This window comes from Peromyscus maniculatus, chromosome 19 (genome assembly GCF_049852395.1).
Source record: "Peromyscus maniculatus bairdii isolate BWxNUB_F1_BW_parent chromosome 19, HU_Pman_BW_mat_3.1, whole genome shotgun sequence".
In the NCBI taxonomy this organism is placed as follows: Eukaryota; Metazoa; Chordata; class Mammalia; order Rodentia; family Cricetidae; genus Peromyscus; species Peromyscus maniculatus.
Genome location: NC_134870.1, coordinates 14,982,507 through 15,000,234, shown reverse-complemented (window position 1 = coordinate 15,000,234; position 17,728 = coordinate 14,982,507). Strand labels below are relative to the sequence as shown.

The window sequence follows — 17,728 nt, the reverse complement described above, 5'->3', positions numbered from 1 at the left end:
TGGAACTTGCTCTGTCGTCCAGGCTGGCCTCAAACTCACAAAGCTCTGCCTGCCTTTGCCTCTCAAGTGCTGGGATTAAAGGTGTACGCCACCACCACTTGGCCCAATAAACTATTAGAAAAATTAATCTCCTGAGGCTCGTGAAAAATTTCATTGACTACGACTGCTCTTTCTTTGGATATGTGAGACGTGAGGGAGCCTTTTTAGGTGTGGGCTCAGCAGCCCTCTGCTGAGCCTGGTCAGTGCGGGTAAACAGAGACGTCAGGTTAAGAGTGGGTTCAACCTCCAAAGGCAAAGAGTGTTCATTCTAAGACTAAGTTCTATTGAATCAAGTTTGTGGGTCTCAATAATGGTAGACAGTGTTGTAAAGAGAAACTTTAATGCTCTCTGGGGAAGAAGGAGATAACGCTCAGGTGTTTCTGAGAAGCAGGTGAATCAGGACACTCCACACTCTTTCAACACCGGAAGCACCTCAGATCCCACGGACAGGAAACGTGGAGAGGATAAATCCAAGGACTCGTGCATCAGGTACACACCAAAGTTCACCTGCGATTGAGGCAACAATCACAAGCCACATTATTTTAAAAGTTAAAATCATTTGTAGCATGCCTTTAATCCCAACATTCCAGCATGCAGAGACTGTGCTCATGTGTGTACAGGTGCACGTGTGTGCATATGTTGGCCAGAGGACAACCCTGGCTGCTGTTTCTCAGATGCTGTCTGTCCACCTTGTGTATTGAGACAGGGTCTGTGGCTCACCAGGTAGGGCAGGCTGGCTGGAGAGCCCCAGGAGTCTGCCTGTTCTACCTTCCCAGATCTGGGATTACAAGCATGTGTCAAAGTATCCAGTCCAGCTCTATTTTTTTTCAGTGTGTGTGTGGGGGGGGAGGGTTCTTGGACTTGCAAGGCATGTACTTTACAGGCTAAGCTATCTCCCCAGCCTATTTATTTATTATTTATTTGAGACAGGACTTCACTGTAATACAGGGCAACCTCAAACTCTCTGTGTAACCATGGATGTCCTTGAGGCCCCTTGGGGATCTAGGAGTCATCACCACACCCTGCTTCAAGAATGCTTTAAGAGTCTGACTGGAATTCTTCACAAAGCCTAACAGAAAATGTAAAGCTAAAAATAAATGCTTCTAGAGTGAATCAATATATTAAACACTCAGCATGTATAATCAAGGGGCTACAATAGCAACACTGAGTCATTTTAACCCCCAAGAAGATGAGCTGCCGGGCTTGGTATCGTGAACTTTATTGAACCCTCTCAACAGACCCTCTACCCACGGAGCTACCTGACCTTTTTATGAGATCTCTGTGGTGAAGAAAATAGTGATCAGGATAGAAGGATAATTTTTTTTCTTGAGGTGGTAGGGATGGAAAGCAGACCCTGGTACATGCAGGTGAGTGAGCACTCTACCACTGAGTCTCATCCCCAGCCCTGTTATTTTGATAGTCCTTCTGTCTTCAGTAAGATCTGGGAGCATGGGGGGGGGGGAGGCTGGAGAGATGGCTCAGAGGTTAAGAGCACTGGTTGCTCTTCCAGAGGTCATGAGTTCAATTCCCAGCAACCACACGGTGGCTCACAACCATCTATAATTAGATCTGGTGCGTAGGCAGAACACTGTATACATAATAAATAAATCTTTTAAAAAAAGAACTCTGAGAACATTAAAGTGCTTATAATAAAACAATAACCAACACTGGATGAATCGTTGAATGGCAAGGAAAATAACAGGGAACCACAGGCGAGCTCGGAAGCTTGATTAGAGCATTGGCTTTGGGAAGTATAACAACCCCCACTGCTGAAAACTACTCAGCACTCCTATCAGTATAGTTATGTGCCAACGGCATGCCAAGATCTTACAATGGGGTGCCACGTTGGGCACGCATACCTACCTTTCTCCCCCGGCTCTCAGAAAGCTTCTGGAAAACATCTTGGTTCCGCTGCCCAGTTTGCTGGTCGATACAGATCATCTGACACCTGTGGCAGGGCCCCACGACCTGGCAGAGGAGAAGGGAACCGTGATGAGGCTGTCACGCTCTGCAGGGTGGAATCACCAAACTCTGAACACAGAAGCGGCCCCTCAGAGCAGCGCTTTCTGGGAATGGCCCATGTGGGGCTGGGGGCTGAAGGCTACTGTATAAGAGCAGTGGAGAGAAGGAAAGAAGTGGAAGACAATTTCAATGGTTCCTAGAGATGGGAGGAATCTGAGGCAGGAAACCATTCAGAACTGCAAAGACAAACAGAAACCAGCACCAAGCCAGGCCCAGGGCACCATAAGCTTTGATCATCAACCATCTACATAAAGATTTAACCTACAGAGGAAGTAGACGGACAAACACAGAATCACAAGCAGGGATTTATCCTCATATTGCTGCTGACCATATGGAAAACTTGTATCTTAGACATCACACAGTATTGAAGATAACACGTCTACGTGATGCTTACCACAATAATTATCATTAATTTACAAGGAGCTGGGGGTGTGGCTCAGTAGGCTAGGTGCTTGCCCACATGTGTGAAGCCATGGGTTCCACCCCCAACCCTGCACAAAACAGGTGTGGTGAGGCACATCTGTAATCCCAGCACTCGGAAAGTGGAGGGAGAAGGATCAGAAATGCAAGTTCATCCTCAGCTACACAGCAAGTCTGACACTTGCCTGAGCTACATAAGACTCTTAAAAAAAACAAACAAAAAAAATCACAAAGACCTTTAAATAAAATGGGAAAATACTCATATTTTGTAACTGAAACAGAAAGCAAGGTATATATGCGTGTGTGTGTGTGTGTGTGTGTGTGTGTGTGTGTGTGTATCTACAAATAAGGGAACTTCAGTAGTTATTGGCCATGCACCTTTATCACTTTAATAACAAGAAAACCATAAATATTAACCGAAAGCTTACATCTCAGCAGTGGTAAGATTGCTCTTTTACTACAGACATAAGATGCAGAAGTGTTTTTTTTTTTAAAAAAGACAGAGTCTCAGTGAGTTCTCCAAGCTGGTTTTGAATGCCTGAACTCAAGTGATCCTTCTGCCTTAGTTTCTTGAGCAGCTGGGACCACCGTGTCATCGACTAGTCCTCAATGCCATTTGTGCCTCTGCTTATTCATGAGTAAGCATTATTCACTAAAATTAGAAGCGCTCACTAATGTAGCTGAGCCTTGGCTTGTGCTGTAGTGTACACTCTAGCTGATGGGCATCCACCCACTGGGAAATAATGTCTGTGTGGTTCTGAGCTCCGCATTCCCAGGCCCTGTGAGTGGCAGAGAGGGCAGGGAAGAACTGTTTACAACACCCAGCTAAGATAGATTCCTGCATCCAGCCGTTTAGCTGAATTAATCCAGGAGTCCAGACACTATTTGAAGGATGCCAAGCCCGTGTCCGGCACACCATCATGCTCAAGTGGGAGTACTCACTGCTGGGGATGAGGGTCCTGAGACCAGGGGCCAGGACAGCTCAGTTTGCAGACCCTCTTAGTTACCCTGGGAAAGAGTGTCTCCTGGGAAGCAGGCAGAAGGGATGTCAGGGACCAGCAGCAGCCTCCAAGGCCCAGGCCCAGGCCAGCTTCTCCTCACAGACAACACTTTGTGTCAAAATCTAGTCATTTTGTTGAAAAGATCCTCAGAAAAGTCTCTGAGATGGCAGGAAGGACACTAGCCAGATATTCTTTTATATAAACACATACACATATATACACATTTCCTTTTTAAGTCTTTCTTAGTTTTCTTTTAATTGGTATCTTTAAAAAGCATTTACTGTTATAAATGCCTGTTGAAAAATAAGTCAAACACAAACACATGCAGGTTTAAATGAAAAAAGTCAGCAGCCATCGTCCCTACTGTGGTCAATAGACAGCAACTTGAGAGGATCTGGGCTCATCTCAGAGACTCAAGCTTCTAGGTTGGGCTACTGGGTGTGAGAAACACAGCTGAGCACCAGCATCCACGCGGCTCTCCACTTCCCGACTGTGGACTCAGTGTGAACGGCTGGCTCACTCCTGCCCTCTTCCTCACCCGTGGTGGACTGTCCCCTCCAACTGTAAACTGAAATGAACCCTCCCTCACGTAAGTCACTTTCTCAGAGACTACAGCCACCAGAAAAGGAACCAACACAACCTCCCCATCCTCAGAGACAGGGGCTGCTACAAGGCTGGAGGTCACCCCCAGCTGAGGCCTGTGCCCAGCCATGCCTCTACACCTTTGTGGGAAGAACACTGACATCTGAGAGGCCCCCTGGGTCCCCTTCAATCACGCGGCACAGTGGGTACCTTTCCATGTCAGTACATGAAGAACTCCTCTTCTTCCTCCTCCTCACACTTCGCAATTATCAGGATGAAAGCTTGGCCTGTCTGAGTTGATGTTCTTCGCTCTTTGAAACCATGAAACAGTTTCTAAGGACTCAGCTCCCATTGTGCTATGAATGCAAAATCCCCCTCCTGGGGTGCTATTTTGGCAAACTGTAGGCCCTTTATGATACGATATGGAGCGGCTCTGAGGAAGTGGGTCACTTGGGATGGACCTATAGCTGGCCCTCACTTTTTGTTGACTGTTTCTTGATTGGCCCAGATATGAACAAGCAGCCTCACTGTTGCCACCACATCTGAGAGCTGTTTCCCCCACCACGCCTTCCCTCCATGATGGATGACGGTATCTACCCTGACGCCATGGGCCCAAACAACCCCTTCCTCACTCAAGCTGCTCCTCGTCAGGAATCCAGTCCCAACAAGAAAAACAGCCAACATGTTGTCGATAATTTTTAGTGAAGGTCATAATCCATACCACTCTCCTACTTGGGTTTGTTTGTTTGCTTGTTTGTTTGTTTATTTGTTTGTTTGTTTTCCATGGGAAGCAAGCGCCTGGGTCCTCTGCAAGGGCAGCCGGTGCTCTTAACCACGAAGCCATCTCTCCAGCCCCTATTTGGAATTTTTAAGGATCAGTTTCCCCAAGTGAGGTTGAGCTAAGATGTATGAAGTAGTGATGGCTTCGTGGCATCCAGTACTCCGCTGGGGACTGAACTAGGTAAGTGCTCTACCACTGAGCTACATCCCCAGCCAGTGCACAAGAATATCTATGCAGTGGTTTTCTTCAAAATGAAATTACCGGGCCAAAGAGCATGCAATGGTTTAACATTAGAAATGTTAACTAAAGAGAGCAAAGCATGCTGAGATGTCACTCAGAAAGGTTCTTTGTGCCTTTTCTGTTTACGGCCCTAGCCCCTGGGGAGACACCGGTACTGCTGTTGTCAGGTGGGTTTCTGACAGTGATCCTGGACCGGTTCACTTCCCCCTCCCTCTTTCCTCCTTCCTCCCTTTGGTCTTCCCTCCCTCTCTCCAAATATCTCGCTAGGTCTATTTAGTGCCTACCTTGGAGCCCAGCAGGTAAAGCAGCAGAGATTCAGTGATGGAGTACAAGAATGGAAGAGGAAGTCAGCATACAGGAAAAGGGCAGGAGAGACGCTGCCAGAACCAGGCTTGCAGGAGAGAAAAGAGAATGACTTTCGAGATGGTAACTGCTTCAATAAGAACTTACAGAGTTCAAGGATAAGAAAGACCATCAGGTCCTTTTGTGGTATCCCCCACCCCAGACCTGAGATCCACTGAAGGCAATTGAGATCATTGTATCTGCTTTTTCTGTATGTTAGACTGGTGCTCCATTTAAGCACAGAGCCTGGACACAAGGTAGTCGTGTGACAGCCAGGTTACACCTCCTGCAATCAGTAGGATCAGCTTGTACCCACTGAGGAGCTGAGCACATTGTCCAGCAGTGAGCCATCGCCCCCCGCCCGCCCCCAGCCTCCAGCTCGCCCTTATCTTTCCTGTCTACCTCCACCAACAATTACTCACTGGGCACTGACTCAGCTGGGATGCTCTAGGTCCCAGAGGCAAGCTGGGGGAAAAAAGGCAGACATGATCCACACCGTGTGTGCTCTGTGGGGACGGTGCAGGCGGCATGTCAAGGAGAATCATATTCCCGAGCAGCTTCTACCGAGGCGACCTCTAAGCCAATGTCCAGTAGCAACACAGCAAGGCCTGAGGCAGGGGAGTGGCTTGTCCCTGGATGAGGGGAGGCCGAGCTTAGAGGTAGAGAGATGAGCAGGCTCAGAGGCAGACCTCATGAGTTTGTCAGTCATGTGAGGAATAAGGGTTTAGGGTGGGGTTTCCCTTCCATCTCTCTCATATTTAAGACTACTGCAAAGGCCTGGGGCTGAGAACAGATGGCATTGGACCTGCCTTTAACTATAATCTCTTCCCCAGCTGCCATTAAAGGTAGAAGCCTGAAGGGAAAAGAAAGAGGAGGGAGTAGGGGTGAGGAGGGAGAGGAAAGAGGGGAGGAGGGAAGAGAGAAAGAGAGAGGAGAGAGAGAAAGGGGAGGAAAAGAGGAGGAAGAAGAAGGAACGAGAGAAGAGAAAAAGTAGACCAAGGGGAGAAAGAAGGTGATGAGGAGAGAGAGGGATAATAGAAGGAGGAAGGAAAGGGAGAAGGCAGCAGCAATAGAAGGCATTAAGAGGTCCCTAGGCTTCTGAGTCGCCCCTACAAGCTCCACAGCACTGGAAAGTGGTACCCAGCAGCCTTAAAGAGGACATGTTCCCATGACAGAAGCATTCCCAGAAAACGGACTCGAGCCCAAACATGATTCACAGAAAATGGTACGTGGAGAGAGGAGCACCTGCCACCATCCAGTTCTGGAGCTGAGATCAACTGTCAGCGGCAACCTTTGAGGAAGGATAACCACCTCCTAAGACTTACCTGGAAATGCAAGGAGCCAACAGAGACCTCGTCCCACTCCTCTTCCTCAAAAGGCCTTGCTCCCTTGGTAATGATATTGGCACGGAAGCGGGAGACGAGATCTTTCACCGAGAATGACTCCTCTTTTCCATGCTCGTCACTGTTTAGACCAGGAAGGGTAAGTGGAGAGAGACAGCAGGTGCGCACACTGTGGCAACAATTCTACACACTTGGCTCCCCATCCCTGACTAGGCCAATTATCCTCTGATGGTCAGAAAAAAAAAAACTCTCTGAGTGTAAGAGCAAGACACATCCATCTGTTAGACACATCCACTGCCCCTCCCTAGGATATGGTCCCACCTCCAGGGAGAAGACCACAGCAGGCAAGTGATGGATAAGTCTCAGCTGAAGAAACTAGATGGACAGACTAAAAATGAACAAGTCTCCAGAAAGTGTCCGTTCTATAACATGGGATGGGACATGATCAGAGGAGAGCTGTCAGCACTTGAACTACAAAGACCTGCTTAGCACAGAGACCAGAACACAAGAAGAACAAAAATCATAGAGGCTAAGATTCTTTGTTTAATGAGACAGGATCTCGCTATGTTACCCAGGTTGGCCTCAAATATGTAATCCCCCTGCCTTGGCATCCCAAGTGCCATGATTATAGCCATGCACCACCAGGCCCAGCTTATGCCGTTCCCGTTTGAAAGTGTTTATTGTCAGGAGCTTCTACAAAATGACTTTCTGTGTCCCCATACACCCCAGTCCATTCAGAGGAATGCACTGAAAACAGTTCTTAAGACCTCCCCAACACAGGAGCACACACTATGATATATCAAAGAATGAACGAGACTATCTGTAGTGAAAGAAATCTCAACAAGGGTGACCAGTCAGGTTAGCTCAGATGAGAAATAAGTGGGGTGTGGTCCCTACTTGATCTGGGGTCACATCTGTAAAACTTCTCGGTGCCATGGGCTTAGGGCTTTCTGCATTTTGCATACTTCCACAGATTCCTAAAATTTCCAGGTTAGTATATGCTGGGAAGTGGCAGAAGACAGTCACTGAGCTTGGCAGATTGTACTCTGGGGATAGCACTGAAAGACTGCGGGTTGATGTAGGATTGTCAAAAACTGTGACATCCCTTCTGAATGGCAGGGGTCACATATAAGCCAGGGACTGGGAGATCTCGGCCTAGCTTCACTGCAAGCCATGTATACCTCCAGCAACCCGAGAGGACTTCCGTTTTCAGTCCTTCTAGTCTGGATTTACTTTCAAAGTTGGTACAAACTCCTTTGTGTTTTGTGAAAGGGAAGGTTTCTTGTCTGAAAGCTATTTTGTTACCATGCAAAAGGGGGAGCCCACCAATCTGCACATTGATACTGAGAAACCCCAGTCCCTGGCTCAGTCTCTTACCAATGACATCATTCAGCCAGCCTTGCTTTAAACCAGCTGGTGGGAAACATATGCCCCGCTGGCAGAAACCAGAGTCACGGCATGCCTGTCTTCTCTAACCTTCCACATTAAGGACCCACTTTCTCCTGTTCTGGGTGTCTGAGAGAAGGGTCCCCTGGTTCTGAGAAACATCAGAACACCAGAAACTCCAAAGCCATGCCACAATTCTGTACCTGAGGAAGACAAACTCGGTCCACAGCCTGGGAATCCTATTGTGTGTTCTCTCAAAGCACTAGAAACTCCAACAGCCAATCTCAAGCAAAGAGTGAAAGTCAAGGAGAGTCCCATGGCCCCCTTCCAGCTGTATTTGTAGGTGTTCAAGGTGTGAACATGTGTGCACAAGACCACATGGCGCATGATGTGCCAGGAGTGCATACCTACCCCCCCTGACCTGAGGACTAAGGATGAGAAGTCTGTGTCCACCGTGGCCTGATGAACAGCTGGATGACTTTCTCTAATCAATTGCCTGGCTATCAGACCTGAGTTTCCTTTGAGGAAAAAAACGAGGAGTTGGTATGGTCAGAACTTCCCAAGAGCTGAGAAGGTATCCTAAAAGCATCTGGGCCCTCAGGAGAGCACTGGGTAGAGCGAGCAGCCAGGGACGCTGTGTCTGAAGGTGTATCTTACAGACAAGAGCTGCTTGTAATCACGCTCCAAATGCTTTTATATCCACTCCTCGTGTGAAGTAGGGCAGGAATCCTAAGAGACAGGGACAGTAGGAGGGTGGGCAATGAAACCAGGTCGAGCTGGTAACGAATTAAAATGGGGTGTAGAAATAGAATAATTAAACCCGGAGCTGGGGTTCTCCCTGTTTCATGAGAGTGTCAGGAGAGACCATGGAGGATGCTATAGTTTGGACCTTAAATATCCTCACAGGCCCATGGTGGAAGCTGGATCCCCATCACTGTACCACTAGAAATGGCGGAAACTTTAAGAGCTGGCACTACTGGGAGGTGCTTGGGTCACTGGAGACCCGTCCTCAAAGGGAACTGTCCATGTGCCCAGCTCTTCTCCATTCTCTCACCACGTACTCCTGCTGTGATGGGCCACCAACCATGACTGACACCCCAGAAGACAGGCATTCTCTTTACAAGTGGATTGTCCCAAGCCTTTGCTCCAGTGGTGGTAGGCTGATGGACACAGGCAGTAGATGAGAACACTCAGAATCATTAACAGGAACTGGAGCTGAGGGAATGGTTCAGGTGGTACCTGTGTCGATCCCCAGCACTCACGGAAAAAGCCTTGCTTGGTGGCACCCACTTGTAATCCCAGCGCTGGAGAGGTGGAGGCAGGGGGATCCCTAGGGCTTGAGAGTCAGCTGGCCTGGCCTACTCTGTGAGCTCTAGGTTCAGTGAGAGACCCTGTCTCAAAGAACAAGGTGGAGAGTGATTGAAAAAGAAACCTGGGATTGATCTCTAGCCTCCATACCCACGTGTATGCATGTGTACCCTCATACTTATATATGTGGGGATATATTGTGTACCCTAATAAAATTTGCCTGAAGATCAGAGAGACAAAGGAACAAGCCACCTCTTATCTCTAGGACTCCTCAGCCTGAAAAGCCTCAGCCAACAGGCCTCTAGCCGAATGAGCTTCCTCAGCTGAAAAAGCTTTAGTTTCTGTCTCCTCACGCCTTATATACCTTTCTCTGCCCACCCATATCATTTCCTGCCTCAATTTTCCTAGTGCTGGGATTAAAAGCGTGTGATTCCCAAGTACTGGGATTAAAGGTGTGTGCCACCACTGCCTGGCTCTGTTTCTCTCCTAGATTGAGTCAATCTCATGTAGTCCAGGGTGGCTTTGAACTCACAAAGATCCAGATGGATTTCTGCCTCCCAAGTGCTAGGATCAAAGGTGTGTGCCACCACTGCCTGGCACCTATGTTTGATCTAGTGGCTTGTTCTGTTCTCTGATCTTCAGGCAAATTTTATTAGGGTACATAACATATCACCACACTTCCCCTTTTGGTCTAAAATAATAAATTATAAATTAAAGCAATAAATAATAAATCAAAGCCCCTCTGCCCGGCTGAGAGGTGCTTTCAACTGAGGAAGCCCCTTTCAGCTGAAGCTCTTTTGGCTGGAGGTCTTTTAGCTAGAGGCTCTTTCAGCCGAGGAATTGGTGAGGTGAGAGGTAGTGGCTGTGGCTTGCTCTGCTTCTCTGATCTTTCAGCTTTTACCCTAATATCTGGTCCGGGTTTTTTATTAAAAGACCAAATTAGATTTTGTGTTACATATATGCACACATGTGCACATGCCCACACACTCAATTTAGGAAGGGAGAGAGGGAAGGAGGGAGGGAGGGAGGGAGGGAGGGAGGGAGGGAGGGAGGGAGGAAGGAAGGAAGGAAGGAAGGGAGGAAGGAAGGAAGGAAGGAAAGCAGGCAGATAAACAAGAATTGCCCAAAGGTTCACTGACTTCACTGGGCCTCATTTATCACCTGTAACTCAAGTGTCTGGACTCACCAACTTCCAGATCTTCCCTCCCCAGGTGGGCACCAGCCCCCCCCCCCCCAGGGGGAAACAGTTATAGCGTCTCCTGGCCCCAGGGAAAGGGTCTAACCTAGCATTTAGCCGCTGCTGAAGCTCCAGGACACTCGATGTGTTTACCAGCAGATACTGCGCCTCATTCACCAGGGACAGGGTGGCGGCAGTGCCAGGAGGCTGCCCTGAAAGGGAAGCAGGGAGAGAAGGATTGCTTTTCCGGGCAGTGCTGCTGACTCTCCTTCCCGAGGCCCGCTCTTTCTACAGGCAGATGCCTTCTACACGGGGAAAATGTCAACGCTGGGGAAAGCAAGATTGTTCTAAGCGTGGCTCAGACCTCTGCAAAGACAGATGAAGAAAAAACATGCTGCGCATGCATGAGGGCCTGAATCAACCCCCAGCACTCAGGTAAAAAGCCCTTCTAGGTAGCACCCATTGTAATCGCAGGGCTGGTAATCCTAGAATATACTAGGTCCATGCTTCCAATAGGCCAGAGATAATAAAACACTGAAGTGAATTTATTCTGACAAAGAGTTTTGTTCTTGAAGCAGGTTCTTCTTGCATGGTCAGGCTGGCCCCAAGTTCCCAGTCCCCCTGCCTCTACCTCCCCAGGTTACAGGCATGCTCCACCACCACACTCAGACTCAGAGACAATTCTTGGAAGCAACAGTGCAGTGCTAGGCGAACCCTGCCTGCCCTGAGCAAGACAGATAGGCCTGCAATGTATGTAGGCTTACAAAGAGCTTCTATCAATTATATTCATGTATACATGCATATATACATATATACATACATATATGTGTGTGTATTAATTCATATGAGTATTTGCCTACATGTCCATGGAGGCCAGAAGAAGGCATTGGATCACCTGAGACTGGAGTGGCAGATGGTTGTAAGCCACCATGTGGGTGCTGGAAATCGGAATGGGTCCTCTGGAAGAGCAGCCAGTGCTTTTTTTTTTTTTAATTCTTCAATCATAAATTACATCCCAACTGCAGATCCCCCTCCCCCATCCACTCCTCCTCCATTTCCCTTCAGAAAAGCACAGTCCTCCCAGAGATAACAACAAAACATGGCATATCAAGTTGCAATAAGACCAGGCACCTCCCCTCATATTAAGGCTGGATGAGGTAACCCAGGAGGAGGACAAGGGTCTCAAAAGCAGGCGAAAGAGTCAGAAACAGCTTCTGCTCACACTGTCCACAAGAACACCAGATACACAACCATAACATATGCAGAGTGAGTAGGTCAGTCCCATGCAGGCTCCCTTGTCGGTTCAGTCTCTGTGAGGCCCGATAAGCCCAGGTTAGTGGGTTCTGTGGGTTTTCTTGTGGTGTCCTTGACCCCTCTGCAGCCAGTGCTTCTAACCACTGAGTCATCTCTCCAGCCCCTCAAAGGCCTTCTATACCTAACCAGAGAGAGACAGGGAGACAGACAGACAAACAGACAGTCTTTGCCAATAAACAGGCGAAGATGCTCTAACAGCCAGTGGGTTTGCATATGGTACTTAATGGAGAAATAAACAGAAGATTCTAAGCTCCTGAAAAGTAGCGGGGAGGGGAGACCTATTGAAAGAAACTGTAAATGTCTTCTATTTTTATCCAAGCTGGTGATAAAAGGGCTGGCTGGGTCGGGGCCGATGGAGCATCTTCAAGCAGGGACTGTGGTCTCCAGAGTATGCAGTTCAACTCCATCTGTCCTCTTTGGTCTGCCTAAGAAGGGATGCCTCCACATCATCCTCTACAGAGGGCTGGCTCCCCTGTCATGGAGGAAAGGCACACTGCCCTGGGGCTGACCACCTCCAGCATAGCAAACAAAAGTCCCATTCAAACCCTGGAACCAGGACCAGGGAAATAAAAGTCTCCACAGCCTGGGCAAAAGACCCTCCCACAGGTCAGATGCAGACCAGTCCTTCACTGGCTGTGGAGCTGCGGGACCTAATTAAGCTGTCGAGTGACAGGCATGAAAGGCTTTTCATGTTAGAACCCTGTGCTCCGGTCACCGACCCCAGAAGAAAGGCTGAGTGACAGTGTGCTAACCAGGGTCCCTTCTTCCCCAGCAATTCTTGATTCATGAGATTTCCCAGGAGTGAGGGGTGCTGAGCACCACCAGGTCTATCTGCAAACGACAGTCGCTCGCTCTCAAGTGTGAGAACCAAACGAGAGCCCAGCTATCCTGTAAGAGAGAGCTAAGATTTGTTCTTTATGTTCAATAATTATTTTTCAAAATAATCATATATTTATGTTGTTTTTGATTGACTAGACACTGTTAAAATTATAAGAACTTAGTCCAGAAATAATTTCCTAACCCTTAGACCCAGATGGTCTAAGCAAACTTCAAAGTCTTTATATGCTTCAATTTATATATTTTTTTTTAGTTTTATAGAGATGTGGGGTGGTCAATAAAATATTTCTATGTATAAAATAACTCTAAGGCAATATTCCACCAAGAAGAAATGAAATACAAGTTTGAAAAGGAAAGAAATAAAATGCCAGGCATGGTGGCACACCTTTAATCCCAGTGCCTGGGGGGGCGGGGGGGGGCAGAGGCAGGTGAATCCCTGAGTTCAAGGCCAGCCTAATCTACAGAGCTAGTTCCAGGATAGCCAGGATGGCCAGGGCTACACAGAGAAACTCTTTCTTGAAAAAAAAAAAAAAAAACAAAACTGGGTGTGGTGGCACGTGCCTTTAATCCCGGTACTCTGAAGGCAGAGGCAGATCTCTGTGAGTTCAAGGCCAGCCTGGTCTACAGAGTGAGATCCAGGACAGCCAGGGATACAACGAGAAATCCTGTCTCAAAGAAAAAAAAACAAAAACAACAAAGACCTACACGGGGCGGGGAGAGGGCTCAGCGGTAAAGTGCTTGCCATGCAGACATGAGACAGAAGTTGAGATGGTCAGGACCCGTGCAATGCCAGATGCAGTGGTGTGCATCTGTGGTTCCTGCACACCTCAGGTGAGATGGGACAAAAAGCCAGAAGAATCCCAGGAGCTTGAGGTCTATCATGCAGGAGTAAGCCAGAGACTCTGCCTCAAGCAAGGTGCACATGCGCAAACACACATACACACACCATACACGTCATATACACATACCGTACACACACACACTACACAACACACCATATACATACACATGTACACACAACATACACGATACAACATACATAAAAACACACATGCATTAACACACACACCATATATACATTAAAAAGACATAAGTATGAGCTACATACATACATATACACGCAAACACATACAGCTATATCCACATGCTCATGTAATTTAATGAAAACTCATGAAATTTAAATTTCTATGATATTCAAATGATTATCAAAGTACTGAAATAATGTTGGAAAAAATCCTGTACAAGTTTTAACTCAAAATAGCACTAAGTAAAATGTGCTGGAGGGCTGGAGAGATGGCTCGGCAGTTAAGAGCACTGGCTGTTCTTCCAGATGGCCCAGGTGCCGTTCCCGACACTCACCCAGTGGCTAGCAACTCTCTATAATTCCACTTCCAGGGGATCTAATTCTCACTTCTGGCCTCTAAGGGCACCGCACGCACATGGTGCACAGACATATGTACAAGCAAAACACAGACATACATGCAAGCACATAAAACAAAAATAAAGTGTTCTATAGATACTATCTTCTGTAATGGTTTAAACTACCTTCAAAACTTTAGATGAAAATGTAAAAAGTACTCTGGGGAAGAATGAAACTTCATCTTTTTCCTAAAGTCTCCAAACACAAAACTGGTAGAATTCCAGCGGGACCCAGGGAGCGTCGCACCGGGAGTGGCATCCCAGAAGTGGTCACAAGCGCCACCATCCTGCTCTGGGTCCATATCGTGCCGGCCCCAGGCCTCTTCTCTCCCCGGTGCCCACCTCCGCTGCTGCACCCAGGCACTGGCTGTGGCCCTGTGTTCCCATGTCTCCTCCTGTGGTGCAGCTGCACCCCAAGCCTCAAGGGAGGTCATAAAACTCCCAGCTTAGAACCCTGCAGTGTGTCCTGCAGCCACAAGGTGAAGTCAGGAGCCCGCAGCCTGGGAATCCACTTCCTGGGCTGAGAATGACACACGCAGAGTAACTAGTCCTCCAGCCCTTTAGTACTCCATCCCGGTGGAGTACCTTTCCCAGGTGTCTTCCTTGCATTCCGCTGGAAGTTAGGACTTTGCTTGATTAGATGACATGGACGGCCAAAAAACTGTGACAGCCATCTTGAAATGTTTTCTCCACAGTCATAAGTATTTACCCTGGTCAAACAAACAAACAAACAAACAAAACAGTGAATTTTTATGCAGCAATTCTTCAAATAATTATTCAAATAGAAAATAGCCAAATTAAAATAAGAACACAAAATAAAACATGACAAAGTCCCCACTGGCAGGCAGCCTGAGACAGCAGATGGCTTGGAAAGTGACAGGGATCTCTCCCAGGTCCAAAAATATCCGAGATGGGGGGCTGGTGGGAGGCTTTCAGAGCTGGTCAAATGCTGTACAAACCCTCCTTCCTGAAAGATCTTCTTTGTATTAAAGATTGACACTGGGGAGCACAAAGCTCAGAGTTTGAGACTTCCAGAGTGATATTTTCCTTTCATAAGGCCTTATGCCCAAAATCATGCCCGGGTTTTTACAACAGGCTTGATGGAATCTTTTCTCTCCTAGTCAGATCACACGGGCTGATGTGTTTCGTTCACAAAACTGAGTGCTGTGTCTATAAGGCACTGAAGTGTAAGTAGATCTATTGATCTGGTGTTTTCAATTGTGGGGTCTAGAGCTGGAGAAACAGCTCCGTTGTTAAGCGTACTTACTGCTCTTCCAAAGGACCCAAGTTCGGTTCCCGGAGATTACATGACAGCTCACAACTGTCTGTAGTGCCAGCTCAAGGGGTTCTGGTGCCCTCTTCTGACTTCCAAGGACACCAGGAATGCACCATGTACATACACATGAAATGAAATAAAAATCTAGAATACTCTAGAATCTTTAAAAATGTATATCACAAAAATTTAGGGCCACATCTCACCTTGAGATCACAGTATCTCAGGGTTACAAGGCGGATATTGTTGAAAACTTAAATTCTACTGGGGAAAGTAGCTGGCTCCTTTTCCAGGAAGACCAGAGACCAAGAAACCAGTTTGCAGCTCTCGCCCCTCATGCTTTCAGAAACCACACCAAGATCACAGTCATCACAATCCATCTCTGAGCAGAAGTGCCTCCAACCTCCAGATGTCTGAAAAGCATCGTTAACCAGAACACTGTGTTCGTCTCTCCTGCAGCCAAGTGAAGCTGATGACCTAGCAAAAAAAAAAAAAAAAAAAAAAAAAAAAAAAAAAAAAAAAACTGCACGGATTCTAGATGGGCAAGATCGCTCAGTGGACTAAGGACTTACTGCCAAGCCTGCCAACCTGAGTGCATCCCCAGAAGCCACATGGCAGAGGAAAAAAACCAACTCCTACAAGTTTTCCTTTAGCTTATATACATACATACACACACACACACACACACACACACAAATAAATAATGAAAATAACTGCACATATCCCTATGAGAATATAATTCTTTCCATCAGAAGGTTTGAGTATAGCAATGTGGAAAAAAACGTTTGCCTGAAATTCATCGTCCCGATGAAAATGTACTGGAATGAATATTTACATGGTCAAAGCTGTTAAATTGGTACAAATACTACTAGTGAGAAGACATAGCTTGTGCTCAACACCTCAGCTGCCAAGATGAAAGACATGCAATTGGCCGTCCACATCACATTAACACCTTTCTCTTCTTTCCTAGTGGTGTAGTACTCAAAGTCCTGGAGGGATTCTTGCCTGTCACGTTGGGACTCTGTGGCTAATTCTGACTGGCATGTTGATTGGAATAAAAACACTGGGACATTAGTGAGTCACCCCTTTGGGCATGCCTGTGAGGGTGTTTCCATGAGGGTGCTTCCAGCGAGATCAGCCGAGGGAAGGAAGCCACACCCTGATTATGGGTAGCATCAACCCCAGGGACTGGTGTCCCTGCCTGTAAAGGGGAGATAGGAGAAAACTACCACAACAGCTACATTCCCCTTTCTCTGCCTTCTCCCTGTCAAGTGTTGATCGGGCACCCTTGAACTCCGGCTGCCACTGCCGGCAGCCATCCCTGACACACCAATCCTTCCCAATCATGAGGGACTGAACCCTCGAACCATATGCCAAAATAAACCCCGCCCCACTATGGAGCTCTTCCCAAGTGTTTGGTCACAGCATTGAAAAAGTGACTGACACCGGGCTGTAGTGGCACACGCCTTTAATCCCAGCACTCGGGAGGCAGAGGCAGGTGGATCTCTGTGAGTTCGAGGCCAGCCTGGGCTACAGAGTGAGATCCAGGAAAGGTGAAAAGCTACACAGAGAAACCCAGTCTCGAAAAAACCAAAAAGAAAAAAGAAAAAAACAAAGAAGAAGTAGCTGACATAGTCATGCCTCACTTTGGATGTAGCTTTAGCGAATCTTATCACATGAATTCACCGCAGTTGCAAAGGAAACACGTTTGCTATTCATGCAGTGCCACCGTCTACTGAACACACCCGTATTTCTTTCCATCAGAAGGTTTGCAAGAACTAATAGATAATTCACAGTCTAGAAGTTATGGGGTGGGCGATGGGTGGGTAGGTATGCATGTTTGCATGTGGGGGTACACGTACGTGTGTAGGCACATGAGCATATGTATGTCTGTGTGGACGCCAGAGGTCAAACTTGGGTATCGTTCCTCAGGAGCCATCCACCTTCATTTCTTTAAAAACTTCAATTTGTTAAGTATATGTCTCTTTTTAAGATTTATTTATTTTTATTTTTATGAACCTGAGCATTTGCCTGTGTGCATGTATGTACACCACCTACATGTCTGGTGCCTGCTGAACTCAAAAGAGGGTGTCAGGTCCCCTGGAGTTACAGATGATTATAAACCAGCATGTGGGTACTGGGAGCCAAAGTCAGGTCCTTTGAAGAGCAGCAAGTGGTATTAACCACTGAGCCATCCTCCACCCGATGGTTTTGTAACAGAGTCTCTCCTGGAACCTGGGACGC

At 47.3% G+C, this 17,728-nt stretch overlaps 1 protein-coding gene across 1 annotated transcript in view; it reads right to left on the bottom strand.

Moving 5' to 3' along the window:
• Positions 1 to 362: 362 nt before the first annotated feature.
• Mocos (molybdenum cofactor sulfurase) overlaps positions 363 to 17,728 on the bottom strand; it is a 49,160-nt gene continuing 31,794 nt past the window's right edge. Inside the window, 6 exon segments of the mRNA XM_006980131.4 lie at positions 363 to 450; positions 452 to 546; positions 1,903 to 2,007; positions 6,753 to 6,891; positions 10,748 to 10,853; positions 14,797 to 14,921. Coding sequence (XP_006980193.3) covers positions 378 to 450; positions 452 to 546; positions 1,903 to 2,007; positions 6,753 to 6,891; positions 10,748 to 10,853; positions 14,797 to 14,921 — 643 coding nt within the window. The 3' untranslated portion in view covers positions 363 to 377.